The sequence below is a fragment of the Bombus vancouverensis genome, chromosome 4 (assembly GCF_051014615.1).
Source record: "Bombus vancouverensis nearcticus chromosome 4, iyBomVanc1_principal, whole genome shotgun sequence".
Classification (NCBI taxonomy): Eukaryota; Metazoa; Arthropoda; class Insecta; order Hymenoptera; family Apidae; genus Bombus; species Bombus vancouverensis.
Genome location: NC_134914.1, coordinates 10,224,123 through 10,250,948, shown reverse-complemented (window position 1 = coordinate 10,250,948; position 26,826 = coordinate 10,224,123). Strand labels below are relative to the sequence as shown.

General features: G+C 35.9%; 2 protein-coding genes across 4 annotated transcripts in view; one reads left to right on the top strand and one right to left on the bottom strand.

The window, feature by feature from the left end:
• Positions 1 to 26,826, bottom strand: part of P5CDh1 (delta-1-Pyrroline-5-carboxylate dehydrogenase 1) — a 171,162-nt gene that overhangs the window by 12,324 nt on the left and 132,012 nt on the right. The gene's annotated exons all lie outside the window — the stretch shown is intronic.
• CARPA (Carbonic anhydrase-related protein A) overlaps positions 1 to 26,826 on the top strand; it is a 226,296-nt gene that overhangs the window by 179,240 nt on the left and 20,230 nt on the right. For all 3 annotated transcript variants that reach the window (XM_033334282.2, XM_033334284.2, XM_033334283.2), the window contains exons 5-6: positions 19,055 to 19,150; positions 25,171 to 25,237. In XM_033334282.2, the coding sequence (XP_033190173.1) occupies positions 19,055 to 19,150; positions 25,171 to 25,237 (163 nt within the window). The remainder of the gene's footprint in view (positions 1 to 19,054; positions 19,151 to 25,170; positions 25,238 to 26,826) is intronic.

Sequence of the window (26,826 nt, the reverse complement as noted above, 5' to 3'; positions counted from 1 at the left end):
GACATTCTGGCTCGTTGACGTCCTAATAGAGATAGAAAGCTGAAATTTTCGAAAGGCTGGATCCGATCGTGAAAGTTTCAATTTGCTTCTTCATTGTTATATAATAGATCATTCTCGTTGATATTTACATATTAATTAATTATGCCCAAGAACATTAAATTTCGTTTGATTTAGCAGCATTTTCATATAATTACAGAAATGAAAATGAAACGTAAAAACTTGTAAAACGTTTCTTCGTTGAAGAACAATGCTACCTACAAATAATTTTGGTAGCCACTGTATTTCAGTGCCAAATATCACAGCAAACATTTCTTCTTACTTCATCAGCGCCACAAAAGAGATCGTATTAAACATTTGCTAAAAACACTCTGTAAAAAAATTCCAAAATTTATCGAAATCAGTCTTAAAAATCATTAACTCGGTATCATCATCGTCTAAACCATTCATCTATCGAACGAGTCGGATCAATAATTAATCGACAATACGATGCGCTAGGCTAATTCAGTCTAGCACGCCGGCCATAAATTCGTGACTCTCAAACCGGGAACGCCTGTGTGGACATCCGGTTCAGGTGCTGAGACAAGGAGGGACCATTCGAGGAGCCACTCGAGCCACTCCATCAGCTCCTTCTCGAGTAGGCTTTCGGCATCAAAGCGGCTCGTCGCTCAAACATGCCGGTAATGGTTCAGACTCGCTCGAGTGCCGTGGCTCTGGGAATCCCCTTGTCCTCCTGCCAGCCCTTTCAAGCAGACCCTTCGCCCTTCTCCGTGACCCGTGCTTCTTCTCGCTGTCTCCCTTCCTCACGTTCTATTCTCCTATTTCCGTTTTTCGACGGACAAGACGACACGACGCTGTCTCGCACGGATTTGCTTCGATATTTTTGTACCACAAGGTTTCGTATACAGTCGGAGACAAAAATAAGGATACGGACAGGTAATAGTAAAAGGTAAAATTTAATCGAACTAATATTATCGTTATATACTTATTTATTATATATTCTCATAATAAATAGATTATTTAGTAAATAATTGAAATAACATTTTTGTGTAAACGAAAGATAGTTAACGAAACATCGTTGATATCTAACAAAGGCGGTAATTTTGTAGGTAGAGAAATTCTGTTTTCGATTGAAAAATTCTTTTTCGCGAATTAAAGATTCATCTTAATGAGATATTCAAATTCGTTGTCTCTAATTCTACACATAGAAAGGACTAGCATCTTTAATATACAATCGTAAATTGGTTTTTCAATTTTAAATAAAAATTTACGATATAAAATTTCGTTCTGTACGAAGGGAGAAAATGTTAAGCTGGATATTTCTGTAACATCGTGAATTAAATCGTAGTTACAGTTGTTTGAAGAAGATTTTAATGATAAAGCGATTTAAATTGAAATTGAAACTACTTTCATTTGCCGCATCTGGGGACGAAAGTAAATGGCCGTTTGACGATTAAATCAGTGAAGACGGATTTCGTAAATACGTTAACAGACATTCTCGCCGCAGGCGGACGGACTATATACTCTATCACGAAATTCTGAGATTATAACTTGAGCTCTAACCTGGTTTCGGTTCTCATAGAGCAAAGCGATCCCACCTCTCCGTTCCCATAGCGTCCCAATAAACCCGGTTAACCCGTTCTGTTATCTCCACCTCGCTCTTTGACCCTCTATCCATTACATTTTATCTCGTAATCTGTTCTTTACTTTTGATCACTTTGTGGATACACTCTACATATACAACGACGTTCCATAACGAAGGATAATATCCATTAAAAAGTACTCAAAGGTATACTTGAATTAAATTGAATTATTTTAATTGGGATAAATCATTTATTTTAATCGACGATTATGAAATAATATTTGATTATTTGAAAAATTCCTAGAGGGCAGACTTTTAGGAATTTTCCGATTTACAGTATTTACGTTAGGTATTTAGGTATGAAAAGTTTCACAAGACCTAAGTAATTCATATTGTACTTAGATTAATGTACAATGTGAAGTTGAAACTTTGAAACAAATTTTCAAAGTCGTCTTTCCCGAGACTGAAGGCTCATAAGTAAAAAAAAAAAAAATTGTTCCATATTTTCGATTTATAATTTCTTGAAGAATCGCCCATCTCTCAGTTTTATTATCGGTAACTGTACTCTCTGTATTATCGTACGGTTAAAAGTTTTTAACGATTAGGATGATGATATAACATTCCTTTTCCTATTTTCACTCATATACAAATTATGTTATAACAGTGTTTAAGAAAAATACCTGCTACACGTTTGTATGTTCTTATTAAACGATGTATCTGGTGAGACGGTAATTTTCGCTCAAGTTATCAGCATGATCGGTGCTGTATCATTTCCCGGGATTCGTAGTATCCGGTGCACGGAATTTGCTTTGTGCCGTTCTTGTTTACAGTCTCGTACAAATTGGCCGTAGCTGCGGTTGATGCCCATACAGACGTGTCCCGTTTGTATCGGTTAGACCGATTACCGTCTCTGTTTGCTTTAAATCGCGAACGGTTCGATCAAAAGCTCGCCGATTGGAATTGAAAAAAATAAAAAGAAATGCGCGCCAGGGATCATCCTAATCGGTCTTTCATTATCATTCTACGAACGTTGCACTATACAGCAGCCATTGTCTTTTTGTTTCCATCGCAGAATAGAGAAACACGACGAGATTCGTTTCTACTCTAAACTTTGGAAAAATTGATCCACTATGCTAGCAGCGCGGAGGAATTTTTGAAATCTCTCTATTACTTCTGTATCGGGGGGGAAATAGTTCTGGGAACTGTTTGAAGAGAAGTTGTGCAGCTAGAGAAACTTTCAGATTACTCGAATTGCGAAGTTAGTTGGTGGATTTTTGGAGAATTCGGGAATTTAACAATTTCGATGTTATCAAAGTTGGCAAATTCTTTGCTAGAGTTTGCACTATTTTCATTTTTAGTGTTAGATTAGCGTTGTAGGAGAGTTGCGCAAGTTCTAGAGTTATTAGAATTGTTAAGGTGATTATCTTACGATCTCAAAAATTCTCAGACCACAGGACTTCTTCTATCTAGAAAACCTCTGTAGAGATACACGTGCTTTCTTCCTTTCAATGAAATTGGCTTAAAACTAAATTCTAGAACGAAGATCCTTCCTGACATTAGTTCGAAAACTATAATGCAAATTTATACTACTCGATAAATTGTTCCTGTAGAATTTATTCTCCCATAAAATAATACTCGTTGTAACAAGATGGAGAAAATACAGGAAATCTCGACAGATTATCAAAAAGAAAGTGAGACAATTTATCGTACCAACAACGACGAAAGATCGAATGCATGGTTGATATCGAATCGTGTATTTTGCACGGGTGAATATCATCCAGTACATTCGTGCCTCTGCAAACATTTCGAGCGTTTTCGCAACATTCGATAACGTTCGACGGTACATACAGAATCCACGTATGCAGAACACCTCGCTTTTTGCAGATTCTCGTAATGTTTTCACATTTTTCGCGACGGTAGTTCGTGTCTACATTTGTTTTCGTTTCCATTTTAACGGAAATAAAGAAAACTTAAATAAATATATTCTTACAAAACGAATATTTCATTGGACAAAGTGTTTTGATCGATTTATTTCATTTTCATTCGTTTCTCTTAGTTCGTTATTTCTAACATACGTATTATATATGCAAAGTAGATGGAATAATTGTGATTCGTTTAATTCGTTTGATTCTTTACTTTTAAAACAATTGTAAAATGGGTGTATATTTTATTATAAATACACTGTATTCATAAACTATATCCGTTTAGAGTTTTTCAAGATTTATGAGTCCGTTGTACACACATAGGATTTCGAAATCCGTCTGTGAACAAACTCCAGTTCTTTTTACGATATACTGGTATCGACATACACAGTTATAATATGATATATATCCGCATGTAAATATTCTGCGATTGTCGATCTTCGAAATTCATCGACATCGATACTTACTATATAACATTTCGGAACATTATCAATCAATCTAGCGAGACTTATCCAAAGAGGAACTTTTCGATTAAAAATTTGCATGGAAATAATAGCTATCGTATATATATTTTTATTCACAGCTGATATTTTACAATTCAAAGAACATCACGTTTTAATTCTCTGTAGCTTATGACAGAAAGCAGCTGCAATATTAATTATAGCTTTTAACAACTAATATTAAACGTGAATAAACCAAATTATGACTAAGTATAAGTATAAAACGTTAGTTTATTTATCAATCTGTATCTATTTAGAATATAACTGGTAAAGAACAATTATAATCTGAATTAGAATTAACAATATGATAAAATAGCAAAACAAAAATTTACAGTAGAATCGCAGTTATCTGAACTTATCGAGAGACAAACAGTTTGTACAATTGGAGTTTGCTTGTTTTCTCTACTATTTCTTATTTTTCATTCGTAGCATGAAAGATCAAGTGTTTCATTATTGTATGAAAATATTTAATTACTTACAAAATGTTCACACGTTTTAATAAATAGACGTCCACTCTATGACCTAAATTATTTTCTAATTTCCCGATTTACTAATATTATCGTTTGATAAATCATTATGTAAATGTTATTTTTTTATATAGGCGATCAGTACGGATAAACTTTTATAACTCTTGATACGAGCAAAATGTCCCAATAAAATAAACCGTTTCCGTTGTCTGGAGTGACGAAGCGTGGTCACGTCGAATCGCAATTCAAAGTCGTTCCTCCCGACGTAATATCCGGAAACGTGGCGGATACTCGTTCACCGTAAACGTTATTTACATACCGCGAGCTATACGGTTCGCGACGGAGCGATCTCGTAAAAGAATACGATCGTTAAATTGGACGACGTCGTGTATAACGCGTTCGAACGAAATTCGGTTTCCGTAACCGCACGTTTCGTTCGCGTCTAATATCGTGAAATTAATTTCCTTCGAGTCATCGTAAAATCAGAGCGTGGACGATCCGTGGCTTTGATATCGAATTAAACCTCGATCCAATTATGGAAAGCAGTGATCGTTTCAGGAAAATTAAGCTGCATCGTAGACCGAACATTTCGAATAGTTATTCGTTATTATTTGCATTAGTTTAATTTATAGGTTAGTAATAGTTTATATCTTTTAATTATTAAAATCATAGGTTGTAGGTTTGATTAACACGCTATTGAAATAAAATACTAAAATATTCATGAACAAAATATTAAATCTAATTTCAAAATATTTTGTCCACTTAATTACTAATGTACCTACGTCAGTAATTATAACTGTAGAAAATATCAAAATTATTCAAAATGTTTTTTCATTCAAATTTTACACCCTATGAGATGAATTACGTTTATTACAATTATTAAAATGTGGTGTTTGATTAATACGCTATTGAAATAGAATACCAAAATATTAATGAACAAAATATTAAATCTAATTTCAGAATATTTTGTCCACTTAATTACTAATGTACCTACATCAGTAATTATAATTGTAGAAAATATCAAAATTATTCAAAAAGGTTTTTCAAATTTTACATCCTATGAGATGAATTACGTTCATTAAAATTATTAAAATATGGAGTCCAAAGCAATCCGAAAGAACATTTTTAAAGTAAAACCTCCTACTGTTACGTTCGCAATAACATCCGTAAAATAAAACTTTTCACTAGCATCACCTTTTTGAAAAGGCTTTTCTCTCATTAGCGACCGTCAATCTGCACTATGAAATCGAGTTTGTCAAAAATAGTTTATCCTTTTTCAGCTTCGACTCGCTAAAATGATATTTTTATATAATAAAAGGGAAAAACGTAGAGAGGAAAGGATGGTTATAAATTCACGCGAAGTAAAAAGCAATACGGTAGAAGATAAGTGAAACGCTAAAAGGAAAAGCGTAAATAGTTGCAACGAGAAATGAATGATAAAAGTGGATGGGGATGTGCTTAACGCGGAGGAATGCGGTCGGTGGTAAATGCCGTTGACTGGCGTTGATTCATGGCGCATTGAAAGCACCCGATGCTGCTCATCGAGAATGCTCAGCTATAATTGTTGGCCGCACTTCAACCTTTTCATTACTTCACGGCTCGACGTGATCTCCCTCCATTCGTCACCTGTACTTCCATACTGTTCGTTTCATCTTCAGGCCACTATGAAATCATGAAAAAGATGTACGATCGGTTTTTATGAATTTTGGATTGTATTATCAGCAGAGGAATGTTTCCATTTTTAATAAACTTTTTCCATCATACGATTACGATTACGAGTTGATTAGTAAGTTCAGAGAACGTTTGAAAACTAGATTGGAAATTATAAAATGTGATAAATATATTTGTAGCAAATGATGTCAAGGATTCACTGACAATGTTTTGTATACGATTCTCTGGAATTTTGAAGTATCAGCTTTTTAAGTATTACATTAAATACCATGCTTCCTTGTTTTTGATTACAATAATTATCGTAATAAATAAACTTAATCTAAATAAATTTAAGATATACACTGCTGACCAGAAATTTGGTATTTCGAAATACTGAAATACATTCGATAGAAATGCACTGAGTTAAAGAAAATTATTAATTGACAAATGTAACATCAGTTTATCATATTCTTCTGCTGTAATCTTCGCGTAATACAGGCAGTACAATAAATTCCTCTAGAAAAACGCTCGCATTCTATATATAGCGAAGAATTTTCACGGAATGCGAGAAAGTTTCTGCATTGAAGGATCACACGAGGAAAATGTATTTCATTCGGACTTTCGTTCGTATCGGCATTCAATTTTTCGTCGAAGATTGAGCTGAAACTTCGTGGCAGTGCTGCGTGCAATAAGAAGACGGGGCTCTATCGCATGGTAACATTTTTCGTCGGAGAAATGGTTCCCCATACGGTTTTCTACGGTGTATCTTTTGCGTGGAAAAAGTAAGACGTGCCATAGAATCCGAAAATCGCCTCTTTCGGGCACGCAAGTAGGTCAGAGAACCTGAGTCAGACCATGGCTGTGTATGGTTGGGCACGAATGGGAAGCTTCCCTGGCCATTCTCGAGGAAATTCCATCAGACACACGAAATCCTCGGCTCAAGATGCTCCAAGGAACTCGATTTTGTCGTTAAATTCCACCTCTTTGAACCTGGTGTACGCCCGACGTCTTTTTTTTCTTATCGTGATTAAATTGAATGATTCAAAGTGATCCATGATGCGTGCTGTACCATTCGGTTGATGTGAAAATTAACGTTATAAAATATCAACTTCTTTTAGTTATTAAATTTACTTTTACGTTATTACATAACATATACGATACGTATTTTGATGATAAAATACACACGAATATAAACACTATTTTCCCTAATATCAGATAACTTAAGCGAATCTCTAAATTCTTCTTCTTTGTTAAATCTTGTAATACTCCACAATTCGAAATTTTTCACTACGAAAGAATCTATTCGTCAAATGATTAATCAAGCCAAAGTAAACTAAACCACATGCAAAATTACATAAGATATAGGACATGAAATACAACAAAATTTAAGCTTAAAATTAAATAACCCAGCTGGAATCCAAGTTAACCCAACAAAACTAGTGATATTAAATGAAATATTAGAATACTCCGCTATCCGAAATTTCTTACCATAAAACAATCTACCCATTAATTTGCTAATCGAATCAAATCAACAAGGATATGCACGAAAGAATTATAAAAATGATATTGAACAAGAATTAGACAAAAATCAAACAGAATCCGCGAGGCGATTAGATCGAAAACGAACAACAAAGGGGTTTAACGTGAATCGCGAATGTAATTAGTCGCGTTCCAGTCGATGGCAGTCGCGGATTCGAAATGCAGGGTGGCCAATCGATCGGTTAATTCTAGCATTGGGTTCAGAATAGATCAATGGCTATGGAAATCGGCGCTGCGGGATTCTGAGGACCCTTTTGATGACCGTAGGTATTTACGAGAAGCATGACAGCCGGCATGCCTCCGTAATGGTCAAACAGCGTGCGACGGGATTCGAGTGCTATTATTATGGTACCGCGGAGGACGCAAATTGACAGGCATAATTGGTTTAATTTCTACGCGAACGTACAACTGGGAATCTCGTAAAAATCGTTCAACTGCCCAGTATTTTACTGGAAAAGTTGATTAATTTGTCGTTCAGAGATTTTCTGAATCTTCTTCTTCAACATACGTATTACAATTATATTGTTGGGAAATTAATTGGACCAAATCTCGAGTATTTTAACGAATTTTTAGAAAGAGAAGAAATCTGATTAATTCGTTGTTTAAAAGTTTTCTGAATCTTCCTCGACTTGTCATTATAGAAACAGTCGCCTATTACTGGAAATTAGTTAAGTCCAAATAAATAACTAAATTAAGATCAATTAATTGATATAATTAGTTCAATTTATACACAAAGTACTATAGTTATAAAGGTAGTGCAGACAATCTTATAGTATCTATTTAATACACTAGCAGAAAAGAACAGAATAATGAAATAATGGAATAATTTATACACATCAATTACTTAAGATCATTTGTATTAACTGAATATTTTATTAATTGAATGTTTGTTATATTGTAGACAAACGTTTATAATTTTAAGGTAGTTTTATTCTCAACTTATAAATAGAAATACTTGTGTCATTTTCTTACATCGTTAATTAAATGATCTTATATGAAAATAACAATGTTCTTTTAAAAAAAATGATCTTTTAAAAAAATGTAACCTTATTACATAATCCAGTATGCAATAATTTCTGGTATTTACGGATAAATCTATCTCGAAACACAAAATCAGTGTGGCTCTATCCAGCATATTGCATAAATTACTGCGAATACTTCTCGATTTACACTCCAGTAATGATCCCAACAACCATGACGCCTGCGCCAAATGTTTTGTCGAATAATCAACGATTTGTAGAAAGGTATTCTCTGTGTGTAGATAAAGGTATGCGAGCAATTCATCAGCACAATATGCGTTATCGCACGCGAGCCCGTTATCGAGAGTATTCTGATTTTACTGCTCTCGCTCTTTACCTCTCACCTCCTATCTCTCACACAGTATGTAATTTAACTTCACGGTTTAATCTTTCCGATGCAAATGCCAGATAATAACGTAAGAGAGGATTATCGTCGAAAGTAACCAACTATCGCGGTATTATTACTGGAAATCGTGTCATCGGTTTATAATTAACTAGAGCCACTCTTGTTCACGAAAAATACGAATATCAAACTTCCACGAAAAATATTCGTAACTTTCGTTATCAAATTAAGCCTTTATTCCCGAAATATTTAATCGACCCATCAGTTGTCTAACAATTCTGAAAGTTTTTTATTTGATATTCCTAGGAAAGTTAATTCAATCGTATTTTTATATAACGTTCATCGTATCTTGTAGTATTTATAAATCTTGCAGTATTTATAAATCTGGCAGTAATATGAAATATCTTGTAGTAATTATAAAATTACGTCATTGGTTTTATGATAAATAGCTCTATTTGCAGGAAGCCATCAACACGTTGTAATTTCATACAATTCTATTATCGATTGTTTGTCGCTTCGTGGGAAACTCGACTCGTTAGTCTAGCAGGCATGTACTCGGGAAACCACGTGCTCCAGACTATTTCCGCGATTCTTCTCGCGACACTAGAGAGCGGAAAGCACGGACAAATTCGCCCACGCGACCGCCGGTAGAAGTTAAATCAGAAACGTCGGCGCAAATTTGCTTAATTATTCCGCGCAGAACGTTAACCAGTCGAGAGAGCGTGGCTGCGCGTTCCTCGTAATTGTAGTGGTCGTTTATAGTTGAACGACTCTCGTCGCGTTGCAATTGTCTGTTGTCAGAAGTGGCACTCTTACTTCCGGCCGGTGTTAAAAGGCCGTCAACTCGAGAACACCTCGATTTTTTCCTCCTCACCGACGCAAACCAACCGAAGTTCACGGTGAACTTGCGGGGAAATCAACTTCTCCCTTCAATTCTACGTCCTTAGGTAATATTTTCTTCTCGTTTTTTCTCTCCTTCTCTCCTTCTCTTCCTTTTTTCTCTTATCTCCGTTTTTCTTTCGCCAAGTTTACCCGGAAGAAATTGACTAATGAATCGACGCCTCCGTGTTCCTCGGTTGAATCGTTGTTTAACGAGTTCGTCCATCGAAACAGTTTACCGAAAGCCGCCCTTTGAAGGGCCCTTTGTTGTCGTAACTTCTCCCTATTTCAGTCGATACGAATGGAGAGTCGTTGTTATCGTGAATTTCGTTGGTTGTCGATTGTGCTTGGTGAAAAGGGGATGTCTTCGTGAAAAAAAGCACGAAGGCTCCAGCAAGTTTTACATTATCATATTATTCTGCAGGGAAAAAAGAATTGCAGTAAAATTCGTGTAAAAGAGTTGCTTTAAACGTCGCACTTAACGTTGGCTCGTTGTAGAAATGATAAATCGTTAACTCGATATTTGTCGCGACCCATAAACCAGAAATACGATTTCAATTTGATCATTTTTTATAGAAATTTGATATGACCTACGTTTAATTCATCATCTCGTACTATAGCCCATCACGCTCGATGCTAATCATTCCAATCGATACAAATTGTTAGAAACCATTTCCTATTCCATCATAAACCGCCGATATCTCTATCAAAACCGATAAACCACAATTGTAGTAAAAACTTAACTGCCATATATTACGATCAAATGAAATTGTTAATACGATTTGACGTCGATAATAAGCTTGTTCCGACTTTTTTCACAAATTAAACCGGTTTACTTGTACGCATCTACATATGAATGTGGAAATCCCAACGGGTACACGTACACGCGCATCTACATATTAATGCACGCGCACCCTCGAGCTCGCTATGCATTGTCGCTTTGGTAGATGTATAGGGTGGTACGCGAGTGCCGTTCGTGTACGCAGTACTCGTGAGTTAATATAGCTAGGGAGAGAAGGGTGAGAGAGGGTGAGAGAGGGAGAGAGAGAGACGAAGGGGATGAACGCGTGGGATTACAGCTGTATATCTATCACGCTGGAATACAGCATTGTGCCAGAAATCCTGATGGCATGCCCATAGGCCGCAGGAACGTCGTGACGCGACGACGCCGCGTCTCTAACGCACGAATTATCCTTCAAACCTCAAGCCGTCGCGAATTTCCTCCAGTAGACACGGTTGAGAATTTTCCGCGAAATCCAAACGTTAAGAAATTTGCCAGCGATTTTACGTATCGTCTTAACTACTACTAGTGTTTTTTTTTAATAAAGGTTAGAGAATTTGTTCTTTTCTATTTTGAGAAATTGGATATTTATATTTATATTTATATTTATTGGAGATTTTTTCTAAATTGTTTCTTTCAAGTGTTTCTTTTCTTTACATTTGAAATTAGTTTCTTTTCAGAAAGAATCGGAGGTTTAAGAGTTGGAGGTATCTGTTTTCTATTATCATTTGCTTTCTTTTCTCTTCTTTTTTTTTGAGGTGAAACTTGGAGAAATTGAAAATAGTTTCCATTATGCCATAGACGCATTAATTGCCACGCATATTCACATAATGATCATAAACAAATTATTCCCTTTCAAAACATTTTTTTATTACTAATTCTTACTAATACACAAATTACTTCGTGAAATAAATTCCGTAAAAAGTAAATGTGTTCATGAAATATGTTGTTCATAATTCACAATAAAATGGAATGTGTTAAATTATAACTAGATCTCGTATTCTGATGTATTTATAAAGAATGTGCACGTGCAAAATTGTATAGAATGTATATAACATGAGAAAATATATAAAACATCCGAAGTATAGTGCTTTCTGTAATATTTGATAGGCAAACTAATTTTCCATCGAGGTTCTACTTTTTTAATTATATCCATAAAAATATGAATTTGCGTAAAAAATCGCAGTTTAGTTATAACATACATTGAATTTCCTTATACCAAATTGTAAAATTGCAAGGATCTAACTTACGATAACGTGGCTTGTGGGATAGTTCAGATCACTATCCTATAATTCATAACGTAATCCAAAACATTACATAGCAGAACATGTTGCGATCCAGGTCACTATGCCATAACTCATGGCGTGATCCAAGTTGCTATACAAGGGACCGACCTATGTCTCACCTACTACGCAAAACACCATAATACAACCTAAATTATAATATATTTCTACACGATTTCCTGCAATTTATACCTCGTTCTAACCCACAATCAAATTCACGTTACTCAAGTAATCATACAACCAAATTACCATATAATTCAAGTATAATGTTATGTTCTTACCCTTTAATATACATACAAAAATTAATTTCAGCTACGATGTTTTAGGGATTTACTGTGTTTTACACAGGCTTTTCATTCGTCATTTCTTTAAACAATAAATAATAAAAGGTATATCTAACAATGAAACGACAATCACATTAACTATTTATACGAAGATATATAAAACTTTCTCAATTCTCAGATCTTAATTCTTAACTCTGACTGATACTCCAATGAATCTCAATTTATCATTTAGGCTTACAATACCATCTTATGTATATACTTTTAAATTTGTTTCAAATTTGATCAAAATAACCACGTCGAGTCTCACTTATAAATAATATAATAATAAATTGATCGTAAGAAAATAATTTGATGTTTCATACTTTAGTCGTTCGATGGTTCTAACGTTGATCATTTCTGAAAGAACAAGACTATCGTATGATTCCATACTCCACGCGAGTATCTGCAAAAGTATTCGAGCAAAGCAGATACGTAATGCCCGTACAAAAGCTCAATCTGTCCCATCACGACATCGTCGTCGGAAACGAAATCGCTGAAACAGCTTTTTCCAAAGAACTAGTAGACCAATTGAGCAGAGATATGTGACACGTACACGTGTGAACGCGGTTTCCATCCTTCAAAGCGAGTGTTTAAAGCGTTCTAATACGTAATTCTGGCTTCGCTTGCGGATTTCCAGTGTTTCGACCCGGTGATTATGCAGTGGTGGTAACAAAGTATCGGCCAAAGCATAAAGGTAGTATGGGCGAAGGGTGGTAAGAGGCAGAATGCGGATGGAGCGCGAAGATCCATCCAACGAACCATCGGATAAAGCGAAGATACTTGAAAGAGTATGTCTGTGTTTGCGCTCGTAGACGGGCTGAATCCTGAATTTCCGGCAAACCACCCCCGACCCTAAGATCGCCGAGAGCCGAGACGATAACGAATCTCGATGTCAGCTAGTGGACCATGGTGAAGTCGATCGATCTAACGAGCCGTAGGAAAAACAGGCAGCTCGTAGCTACCGATATTCGGAATAAGAGTATGAACGAAGTGGATTCCTCCGTCGACCTTTGAACTTTCGGTCGATGTTGAATCTTCACGGATTATTGCTTGTTCTTTGATTCGTGTTATAGGAAGATTGGAAAGTTTGTCAGATTTCGTTCTTTTTGCTACTTTTAAATTATTTCAAATTAGGTATTTTTCCTACTATAACACGAATCAGAGCTATATATTTTACATTTACGACCTCTTCATCTTTCAGGATGAAAGGTTAGAGATTTTCCATGTCATAGAAATTTGCGTTTGTGTTATAGAAAGATTGAGAAGTTGGTAATTTTGTTGGTTTGGTTTGACGAATGTCGACGATGAAAGATTAGAGATTTTTCTTTTAAATAATCAGTAGGTGTTTTATAGTGTTTGATAGTCTCTTTAGAAACTAATTCCCGCTGTAAATTTCATGCTACGTTCTAAATAATTTTCCAGTCGAATTCAATTGGAGATTCGTGTAGAGATTGAATTCCCCAAATTTCGATGAGTAATTTGTTCGGCGAGTAACTGTACCGAAAAAAGAGTATCCTCTTTTCGCTTCTGGCAAAACGTGTAATCCTCGTTTCTTCTTTTCTTTCATTTCTGTGCGTTTCTATGGCGTTTTATTCGGCGGACGTAGGGTTCGTTAAAACTTTATTGTACATTATTAGCACCGGTGGAAAATTACGGTGGCGCTCTCGATATCAATAAATTAACTGCGCCGCAGGACATTCTAAATTGCATTTACTATTTCCCTGCAGGGCATTAAACATAGAACGACTTTCGTAATCGCAGTTGTACTAGGATTCGATTACACGGGCTGCCTAAAATTTAATTAAATCGACACACGGCGAACCCCTTCGCGCACAGGTACGCTTTTCGCACCGTCATTTACCAGATCGCATCGTGAAAATTGTAAAATTTAATTTACATCCGGCTGGATTCAATTTGTCTCGATCATTGACTGCTATAATTTTTTAGGTGTATTCCCCTGGCGAAATATTGGCGACGCGAATGCAATCATGAAACTTAACGAGAAAATATTTCATCGACCCGTACTCTACACCTCCTTGTGTAAACCAATATATTATGTAAACATGTTTTTCGAATTATCACTGTGAAAAATTTCCCAGAACTTGCTTCAATTTGTTGAATTGCTTAAATTGAATCGTAAACTAAAGGTGACAAAAGCGACATTTGATCCTGTTTTAGAAGTATCATTTCTCTTACTGAAAAATTTAATAAACAAAATAATGTAACGGAATAATGAGTTCGTTACATTTTCTTAAATTCTGTTCTTGAATTACGTCACGTTCGAAGCAAGACTGCGATATCTGACTTGATACTATTTAATCACGTCTCTAATACTTTTCCAACGAATCTCAATATTTACCACGAACGAGTTGAGCAAAATTACCTGTAAAACATCAACTGCAACCCTTTTAAGTAAACCGGAATCAATGAAAATAAACGTTTCAAAAACCATTTCAAAAAATAAGCTTATTCCACTTTCTTTGCCTCGTGAACGCTTAATGACTTCAGCGTCTCTTACCATAATTTACCTTGCCGAAATTCTAAGCGAAAGAAAACCACTGTTTACATGGACATCAAAAAAGATAGCAAAACTGAACCAGAATCTACGCAGTACACTTAATTTCCCATCCGTCTCGCGGTATCAACAGTTGGACTATATTTTCAGGAGAAAAGTCTACGTTTCTTCTTACATTCCGCGCGATGAGCCTCTGGAAAAACAAAAGGATAACTTTAAGAGTGTAGCATGAAGTGAAACGCGGGAAAGTCTAAGGGAAGTGAATTCGTGTAGGACGCGGTGAATCTTCCCCTTTTGCAAGTAGTGCTAGTCGTACTTTGATCAGACGCGCTGGATTTATGCTCATCCTTGGCTTTCTCTCTCTCTATCCATCTATCTATCTATCTCTTCTATCACAAGTGTCGTCGCTTATCTCTCTTCGGAAGGTTCATCGTGTTGCAACAGCGTCAGCGACGTCTTTGAAGACTCGTCGCATCGTAGGCCTTTCAACGAGGTCGAAGCGGCGGCGGAAGTGCCGCGGCAATGCCATTATCGACAGAAAGAAACGAGTGCGCTGCCTGCATGAAAGAACGAAGAAAGCTGGATCGGTGGTTAAAAGTCAGCGTTTGATTTTCTACCAGTCTCTGCTGCTCTTTCTCTGTTTGAGCGTGTCGCCTGCTATGTCAGATCGAAGCAATTACCCTGAAGTTGGTATTTGTAATGGTTAATTTGTAATACGAATTGTAGGTTGGTCGAGTGTATCGCTATTTAAGAAGAGTATGTTATGTTTTTAAATACTACGGTGTTTTGATATTGGGAGTTTTCATTATAGCAGACTAATAATTTAGCCAATTGAGTTCTTTGAGCAGATGAGTCTGTTTTTGAAATCTGTTTACAAAGTGCTGTATAGGATTATTTCTTCTTTGCAAGTATGCTACGATTCCTCAATTACATTTACAAAATATTCTATAGGTGTTTCAGGATTAGTTTTGTAAAGTGATTGATAAATTTTATCCTCCATTAATTCCTTCTTCGTTTTTCTCTTACGATCAACAGATTATATAAATCAACATTTATTTCTACCGAGATATGTATAATTTTGTGTGCTAGACTGAATTGACCGCGTAGTAGTGATACATGTGTGTGAATATGAGCGTGCGGAAGTATGTGTGTGCGCGGCGTCTCGAAAACAAAGGAATGTAAACTGTTTAGTTAACAGTCTGGTATGGAAGAAGGTGAGACAAAGAAAGTGCTGAGACGCGTGTAAATGTGTATCGACGAATATCCTTGAAATCGTTTATCAAATAAATCTATAACTATTTTAATATAAATTCTAAATGTAAACTTAGTATTCCTCTGCCATTATTTCGGCAATTAAGATCCAAAATTATCAACAATTTCTTCTTCATCCATCGAATTATAATCGACGAATTACATTAGAAAATTTCACTTAAAACAAGGAGGTTAAACAATTTGCCAGATATCTACTAATTCAACATGTAGCTTGTTGGGAAATTCTAATCAACAAATTGCATTATCAATAAAGAAGCACAAAGAGAATCGAAACAAAATGAGACGAATCGGTGCTTTCCGAAAGACTGGTCGAAATTTATGACGATGAACGCGAATGGTCGTTTCTGTAGGGAGAAAAAAGAATACGGGATAGGGTTTAGGGAGACGTAGCAGTTTGTCGCGTCGGTAAATTTACAACTGTAATTTACACGATCGTCGAATATCCGTTTCGATCTTAACATCAGCGTAGAAGGAACGTAGATGCTTGAAACAGCCCCGAGCGTGATTGAGAACACCTTTGAGATGCGATTTAGGAAAAACAACAAAGGGAATTGAGAGAAGATAGACGATACCTGCAAAGCGTCGCACGTTCGTTCTATTTTCTTAGCTGCCTCCTCTTTCATTCAGCTTGAAACGATAACGATAAAGATTCGTCGATATTTTTCTCTGTTTCAACAATTTTCTCTAAATTTGCCCTCATTTCACATGACTCGTGTATATTTCAATTCAGCTTAACTTTAATTATCTTGCTAGTTTCAGTTCTACGTGTGTTTTTATAGATTTCTAAATTTATGTAACATTTATGAAATTTTTTTCTAAGTAGTCTTTATACAGTTTTTCTAGTTACAGAATCTTTATGAAATTCGTTTCTAGATATTCTTAATAAATTCCTTAATCGAACAATTTTCATAAGATTCATACAAATCGATTACTCTTTGTAATTCCCGTTAATTGTGAAATCTGTGCGTTGCTTACGAAAGAATTTATGATTTCACAGTGAAATACTTTTAAAATCACCGACGTTAAATTAATATGGAAGTTGGAGAGCGGATAATTCCACAAAAAAATAATAGAAAAATTCCGCGATCCTGAGAAACGAATATCCAAGAGTGTTTCACTGATTATACGAAATTACAGTATTTCCTTTACTTGGCCGTTTTATCGAAAAATTTCTTGATCTCGTTACCGTGAATTTTCCTTGGCAAAACGAGCAACGAGAACCATTGACTTCCTTTCGTTTTACGAAGGATAGAAAAAAAAATACAGGCCAGTATCAAGAATGCATAGAGGAATCTCTATCGACCAGTTATTTACAAGGGAAAAATGCGATGCTCATAGAGCCGTTTCTGTTTTATCGAAATAAAATTTCTTAATAAAGTGCACCGACATGGCGTGGGAAAAGGTATCAACCGACTCGATAGCCTCAAAAATTTTTTATTATTACCTGACGATACGTTGTCAGAATATTCCGAATAATGATTTTTTTTCTGTCTATATAAAATACATATAACCTTCTGAAAATACGTGAAACGTATACAGATCGTTGGTTCATTGATTTGAATAACGTCGGAAGAAATATTGAAGGTGCGAGATGAATTTTCATCGAGAACGAAATTATTCACGTGATTCCATTTGACCGAATGAAACATAAATCGTCGCGACAGTGGTCAAACAGCTTAAGCAATTTCACGGGTTAATATCTAACGCTTGATTAATTTAGTCGAGCCGAGTTAAGCAGGGTTAGCAAAGTTCATCCACGCCGCGTCAGAATCTTGTTTAATTATTAAAAACCTATCTCTGAGGTGAAATTTTATTTCCAAAAATGGCATTATATAGCTTTTCAAACTGATTTTCATGTCTGATATGTTAGTAACGCATTGGATAGTCTCGTAATTAACTTAAATGTTTGTTACTATTATTTGTGAATAATTAATTGCTGTAATAATCTTTTGTTCTTTCCACTAGATTTTCTTCTTTGTTTTTGTAAAACTTTTTTCTTGGCTACTTCTATTATTTTTGGCTTAACTTCCAGCATGATTTAAGGTCTAGATTATAACATCTAAATACTTTGAATATATAAAATGTAACTATAAAATTATGAAAACTTTCTTGGTTTCGAGAAACATTCCAACAAATGCCTTGATCTGACTGAAATGATACGTTGATAATAATTGACATTTATCCACTGTACAAGTAAAATTCATTTAAATAAATAATAGAGAAATAAAGATAAATAAAAAATAATCTAGACTAAAGAAATTTTCCATAGAATTTCAACTTTCTCAAAGCACGACCATCGAAGCGAAGCATTTTATCTTCCCGAGTAAAGGAATCTCATAGAAATCGCAAATTTCTCAAAATTCAAAAGTGGAATCGAAACTACGGAAAAAATGTGCGAGGATCTAAGCTGAAGAAAATTCGATCGTACCGCCAGAATACACGAACTTCCGAAGAGCAGAAATTTTCCAAAAGTTCCACATACTGAAAACTCAAACACAGTTAAACGTACATAGATGGTAAAATGAAAGGGCACCGCGTGTATTTACCCGAACGAGGGTGAATCGAGGGAAACAATGGCAGGGCGGCGTGGCAAAGGTACGAGGTATGCTCGTGCACGAAGGATTAATTCTCGTGATGTACAGGAAATCAGTGGAGATAGAGGGGCGAAGGGCCGGCAAGATCCCTTTGAAATCTTTCGGCGATTAATTCATTCGAAAGCGGTGCGGAACAAGGCTCACGAAACGAAGCGGCTGCAGCGGCGCGTGCAATTTTGGCAAGACGATTCCGTGGCGGGCGTTTTCTATGTACACGTGTATCGTCGGGCCACAAAGCGGCCACGATCCCGCTGGTTGGTTCGTGTGAAACGCGAAATTTGTCGGTGTAATTACAGCAAGGGGAAATACGGAGACGCGTTGCGATTACGCGGCCAAATAAATCCCAGTCTGCCTACTTTCTGACGTTCTTCCTCTCTCTGTGTTTCAGATACAAGTGTACGGGTTCAACGCGGAACTGTATCACAATATGAGCGAGGCGCAACACAAAAGTCAAGGCCTGGTCGCGATCTCGTTGATGGTACAGGTAAGCGAATGTAGAATATTGTAGTTTCTACGAAATGATTAAAACGAGGAAGTTTCGCGGTGATTTAGGAGCTTTGTATGGCGGGATATTTAGATTTATGTGTGTTTGTGTGTGTGTGGGCACAGAAGTGAATTTGGTATGATTTGATTTATATGGTTTTATGAAAGAGCAGAACTTTGATATGTTGGTTGTGTTTTCAATTTTGGGAATCTAGATGATCGAATCTTTGAACTTGAATATTGCCGAATACTTATCGTTATTTCGGGTTGCACGATTTGTTACTGGAGACTTTATATCGCCATTTTTTTTTTTTTGTTACATGTTAACGCTTCGTATTATGAGCGTATTTACATTGCTAAATAAAGTGTGCGTTCCATCTGTTTCGCATCAATTTTGTAACAAACGTTCCACTCTGCCATCGTGGAATTACTAGATAAATGAATATGCATGAGATATATGAATGGTGTTTGAACAAAGAGAATATATACGTACGCGACAGTTATTTTGATATCAAAAAACATTTATAATTCCTTTCATTTCGAAAAAAGATAAATAAATAAACATTGGCGAGATTGTAAAAAAAATGAACGCATTGGTAAAATAGCAATGAAATAAGTACCAAAAAATATCTATACTATTGATACTATCGTAGAATTTTGTAGACGCTCCGATTAAATTTATTTTAATGACGATTAATCAATCTATTAGTTATAATCTATATTAATCAATCTATATAATAATCTATTAAAAACACAAATATGAATTCCCAAATGGATCATGGTAACGAGACAGAAGGGATTGAAAAATAAGGATAGTAATCATAGAATTCTATATGTCGACGAGGGGTAGTTTAGCAACCCTGGAATTTGTTCCCGAATTTGTAAACTAGGTATCGCGTGTTTACCGTATTCTTTCGATCGATATAATTTACTCCGCCGTTAAAAATCATAATTAAGAAAATTATAGAAACTACGAATTTGTTATTAACGAAAATGAAATTCTAAATATTTGTAATTCACAAATTTTTATTCCCAAACAGATTACCTCTGCAAATTCATATTTTTCTAAATGCAAATTTAAGAAATGCTACTTAAATAGACATTTGTTTCATAGATATTTCTTGTGTATAATATAAATAAATAAATAAAAAAATAGCTTTCTAGATTCTCGAATATTTTTTTCCCTTTCTTTCTTCTCGGATTTGGACCAAATCATTTTATTATATAAAAACAGAGCAAGATGTATTTAAAAAAAATCGAGATGAGTAAAATAGAAAAAAAGAAGGAAGGAAAATGTACGAGGAAGAGGTAGAAAGATTTTATTTGCGACGTTCTTATTGGTGAACAATTATTTCGAAGTCTCGCAGACAAACACCCGGCAGGCTTCCCGGGGCTGCGTGCCGCTTGCTCCGAGAATAAATTCCAAAGTTTCGAAGGAAACGTTCTGCTTTCGCCAGCTCGTTCCACCTCGTTCTTATACCCTCACATTTTCTCTCACGTCGACGATCGTCTATGTTCTCTCTCTTGCTCTTTCACCCCTTCTAGAACCGGTGTTCCGCTAGAAGAAACTGGAAAGCCTGCGATTCTGAGGCAACAAACGCCAGGAAACAAGCGTTTATGCTTCTGATTTCTGGCACGATAGTTCAACAGAATCGGCTGCTGCCGCTTCACTCAGACTGTTTATCGAAACATCGACTCGTTTCTAGCTCGTTCTATTTCCTTTTCTGATTACCATTCCCGTTTCGCTCTTCTATATATATCATGATTGTTAGAAATGTTCTTGCAATAAGTTTATGCATTCTAATGTTATCATTTCGAGGATTTATTGAACGAGTGCTAATCTAATGATACGTTGAGCAGAATACATCTTCTGTAAATTTTTATGAATAATTCTACAAATTAGATCAAATTCCTGTAACTCCGCCTCAGAAATCTTCGCTTCTTTCCTTCGATCTCTGAATTAAATTTCTAAATCAAACAATTATTCCATATTACTCATTTATAAGTGGCGAATAAAAAAACTATATTTTAACTGGAAGATTTACCAAAAAATTAGTCAATTCTCGTAATTATTGTATCATCCCCTTGGGGTTAAGATTCTGTTATTCAAACAAATGCGCACACTATCGAATCGGATTTCTGCAATTGTGTAATATTATTATTAAAAGCCAGTACCCTCTAATTTGAAAAATTCCCATAAAATTAGTCAACGATAATAGCTAATATTTCCCTGGTCAAAACGATATGATCTTCAAACGAATTGCAACAAAATTCAAGAAATCAAACAGTTCCAAATTAAACGTTCATAATCATACAGCGTTACTACTGAAAATAATTACTTGAAAAACGCTGTAGCTTGAAAAATTCTCATAATATTATTCAACTCTGGTAGTTAACATCCTCTTTGCCAACATCCATCAGCAGTCACGCACCATCAAAACCCAAAGTGGTGTTTTTCGCGTGCAAGCGTAATTTTCATCTGCCTTTAGCAGCGGTTCCCAGCCGCTAATGACACAAAAATCCACGCGCGGCTCGTTTCCAAATCATTACCCAAAATCAGTGGTCGTCAGCCGAGGAATTAACGACGCGAGACCAGAGGGGAGAGAAGAAAAGGCGAGAGCGTATTCTCGCGAAAAAGCGTGGTACGTCGGTTGACAGGGATTTTCCCTCGTTTTGCGCGGCCGCGCCGTTTACTTGCGGAATAAATTTTCAAAGTTCCAGCAGCCAGCCGGCCCCCATCTTCCTTTTCCCTTACCTTTCACGGTCTTTAGCGGCTGAAACGCGCGACCGTGAAACAGAGAGAACAGCAAAAAAACGACGAGGAGGGAAAAGAGTCCTTTAGGATGCATTAAGGACGCGGCGTGACGGAGGTAACCTGAATGTAAACCACTTATTTGGAAAGTTTACAATATTTTAAAAAGACCATGATATTATAGAGACGAGGTACCTGATTTTTCACTCTTACGTATTTCTTATATGTCCATGGTTTTAGGGAGATATCGTGTTTCTTGAGAGTTCTTTAAAATTTGTTGGACAGGTAAAAAAGTAAAAAGATAAAAAAGAGATTGAGAATTTATGTGGCGTGAATGAGTTTATACGTTGGTTGGAATTTTCTATGTGTGAAAGTAGTAGATGCTTCTCTCTCTTAGATTTCATCATACCTTCTTATATCATTTTTTCATAACACGTCACGCAATTTTACTTGCATTGTTTCATTTATTATTCTCGGTTAAGTATTCGACGGTTAATTATTTTTTACTGAATGTAATTTATCAAACTGCAAACTTCCTCAATCTTTCTCAGTTTGAATCAAGCTTGAATTAGGACTGAGTTAGGTTTGAAATAGATTTGAATCCGATTTGAGTTACATTCAAGCTAGTTTTTAATTAATAAATTAAAATAGATTTCAGTTAAATTTGGATTACGTTTAAATTACGAACTTGCTCGAGTCTTTAGATTTAAAGTATATTTGAATGAAATTTGGAATAGATCTACGTTAATAACTCACACGTGCACCAATTCACATTGTTCAGATTACGATCATTTCCTTGATAACATAGTCACGGCAACGACGAAAATATTTTAGAACCATCCCCAAAGCGGCTGCCGTGTCGCGGGCCAATCTTTAACAGGTGCTCGATCTCTCGACAGGATACGGTGGTAGCTCGTAAAAGTGTGTCGTGGCAGAGGGGCGTCGTGTTGACGGGTGTAATTCAAACGGATTATACCCTGGGGGTGTCTGAGGGATAAGATCCAAATGAGTCGGTGGCAGCATTCCCTGTCAACGCTTGAACAATCCGAAGGGTCTAAATGAGCTCCCGGATATTTTCACTCGCGCGTTCCTACCCCATTCCACGTGTACCTTTCGTGGGACACTCGTGTCACCCGTTTTCACCGGGATGGATTTATCGACTGGAATTTTAGTCGTTTGTTCTGGATCCTTGATGCTTGGTGGGAATTACGACACTGGGTTTTAATGAATCCGGGGCGAGGTGAAATTATTGGACAATGTTTGCGTTGATTGAAAGCGACGTAGGAGGGGGTTGGTAATGAAAACGACGTGGTTCCCTTTTCTACATTTTCTGCTGGATTTACTTACACGATTTTTTCGTTTGCTTTTTAAAGTTTTGTAGGCAGATTTTTCTTCCTTCTCGAGAGCAATAAATTTTATTCATTGCAAACTATTTTCTGCTTGAGAATAGAAAGCAAAGAGAAATTAAAGGAATATTTATTTCGTAGAATATCGTATTTATTTTCGTACGTTTGGTTTCAGCAATAAAGACATTCGTAACAAATTTAATGCTGCAAGAATATACGGAATGTACGTAATACGCGAAGATGTAGAAAATATTGAAAGTAAAGTGACCGTTTAATGTTTAATTTCCGTATTTACGTTTCCATGAAAATATTTAGTAATTATACATCGTACTAATTTAATCGTAAATCTTGATTTTCGTAAATCTTTGATTTAATTGAAATTTGACTTTACTGTCTTATAGTTGGTAATTTTTACTGCGTAATAATATCTCACTGTATCATTAATTACTAAATATTTTATACACGTCATTGGAAGTAACTCTAATATGTATAATATTTTACCAAGGAAAATAAATATTATCGTTCCCTTATTAAACCGCGTAACAAGAAGTGCAAAGCGAACGTAATAATCGCACGTTATATTATTAGACCGAACGACCCGTATAACGCAGTAACGTAACCATTGAATTTGCTTTATTACAGCGAGCTGAAAATTTTATTATCAGTTAATAAGTTATCGAGCTCGGAAGCTAATAATCCAGCTTGCCTCTATTTTGTCTGCCGGATGAAGACGCGATAATTATGCCGGATATTGTCAGAACATATACTTGAGATTCGCTTCCTCCTCGGTATACTTATGTATTCGAAAGAATATTTAACAATATCTTCCCTTAGTCATGTCTCGTTACAATGCTCATGAAATTTCCAAACTTTTTATATAATACATAAGATACCAACATAAAAGTTTTCCATGGTGAATGTTCAAATAGTTTCGTAAGCCAATGCATATAACAATACACTGTAATATCAGTCCATGTTGTATTATAGTTTTATATAGCATTTTCGCATAAATCGTTTAAAGTAGTACTTTATACGTGGATTATAAAATTGAGAAACTGAAAATTTCGAGGAAATATGAAATGAAATTGTCATTCCGTATCTGACCTACGTAAAAGTACCTTACCTTTCTTATCGAACATGAATGCTTTGATTGGCAAAATTAACCTTAAACAAACCTTTATGAATCTCTATACTTATCTATATCGATCCTCTTCCCAAGAAAATCAAGAACAATATATATTCAATTGTTCGAACCGTACCAAACCCAAATCATTACCTACCATCTTTCTGACATTAACACCACTCCCATCCACATAGTGACGCCACCTTGAATAACGAATACCCCGTAAAACGCCATGAATTTCCAAGCGTCGTTGTCGCGGCAACAATGATACTCGTAAAGTCACGATGGCCTCGAACTTGCCGGTAACGAGACTCTTAAGTCGAAACGAAGATAAGGATGGACTGTGAACGAAGATAAATAGAGACGGAGGAAAGAGTACGGGGAAAAGCTATGACGCGTATGATCGGTAGACTAGGGCCCTGTCCCATCACCAGGGGAAACGACGAAACTCTTGATCCAGCCTCGATGGCCAGATGAACTTTTATTATTTATCTCTTACTTTAGAGAGTTGCCTGGTCGGTTTTAGCCGGTTTAGCTTTTACGGTTACGTTTAATAGCCGGCCAGTGTGGAAGTTTCGAAACGACTGTTCGCCTTTGCCTCTTTATGCGATGCACTTAGCAGCGTCGAGCCTCCCATTTCATGGGAAATCGATGGAAAACGTATTAGGGCATTAGGACATAGAATGAACGAGGTGTGTTGCAAGGCAAGATACATGGTTATTGTGCATATCTTCGCGACATTAATACAGGATCATTCATAGTCGATGCTAAAAATGAAATCTGTTCTTCGCATGTTTTAGATCGGCGAGACGCTGCACCCAGAGCTTCAGATCATAACGAGCGTGTTCAACAAAGTTAAGTACCGCGGTAAGTAAATTTCTTCTCTGTTAGATCAGTGTATAGGGATTGCGTGTTTCGGAAAGATTTTGCTGGAAACTGTATAGGACATAATAATAATTTAGTGTAATGCAAATAAGCTGAATATTTTCTAATCTATGAGACCGTAACGGTGGTACCAACGGTATAGTGAAATCGAATAATTTGTAATTCATAGAAATTTTATAGATTTACATATGTCAGTCTACGTCATATAAGTATATGAGAAATTTGAGTATTTTGACAATTTTTGTACAGTATACGGATGAAACATTGATTTATTCTTTCATAGATCTTTCTCGTTTCTTTTTTCTTTATTCTGAATAGGCTGTTTTCAAAATTTCAGGTATCGTCGTCGAATTATTAATTCAGTAACCGTAGAATTTTGCATCGAACGAATTTTGTTTAATCTTGAATGAAATAAATTCGTAGTTCTGAATAATGCAAACTAGTATTGAAAACATAAACAATATAAATTCTATCTAATCCAGAAAAGTACGTTTGATCGGTTTACGAAGCAGAAATTTCTAGAACATAGAACGTAAATTCATGAGGTTTGCAGACCATGATCTATTGTAATTTCACGTATAATGCGAACGCCTTTCGTCTCTGCCGCTAGCGTACACTATCAATACGCATTTACGCACTAATACTGCCGCAGACTATCTGATGGTGTTATAGGCTTTCAACTCGCTGGCAAGCTCCGCTACCGTTTGCTTTTGCGATGGGATATTAATAGTTTCGTTCGTGCCGCGCCGTATAATGATCACGATTTATCCCCTGTTACTTCACCATCCTATTAGGTATTTCCGACCTCTCACATTTGCCGAAATTCCAAAGCTTGCAATCTCATTAACAGTAAGAACTTTAATGTTTAAACCTTGTCCTTACGTTTATTTCAAGTTTCTAAATTCTATATTTCACGTTTGAATTCTTGACAATTTATGAGGCATTTACTTGAGAAATCGCCGGATAACATTTCCTTGTTGCTGAAGATGTTTGAGCTAAGGTATAGTGAAAATCCTACATATAAAATCTGTCTTACTTTTGAACTCTACTAAACGTTAATTTTATGAATAGAACTTTATGAATGAATTCTCGCTAGAAAAAAAGTGAATTGCCCTATTTCTGAATATTTCTATAGAATTCTGTGGACTTGAGCACACCATCCATGTGATAAAATAACTATTGCAGCAATTATGAGTGAAAAGCGCGAACAATAATATTATTAGAAACTGTACAAGTACCCTTTCAACTCTATAGAAAATTCTTTCAAGAAAATATTTCATATCTCAGCCTATTCTAAACCGACTCATTGCCACATATTTCCTCGTGAAACACTTTCCGACACTTCCAAGCTTCTTCCGCTGAATGAGCTCCCTTTACAAAAATCCGGCTCTATCTTTTCTCGCTCGCTCACCACGTCATTCGGATAACTTGGTTGTATAAGATGGACGTACGTATTGGATGTATGTCTGTAACCTGAATAAACATCGCTAATTCTGTCTCGTACGACCATTCGAAAGTCAAAAAACGCTCACCCGTGTCATCCACTATCTTGATGAAATACACATAACAGG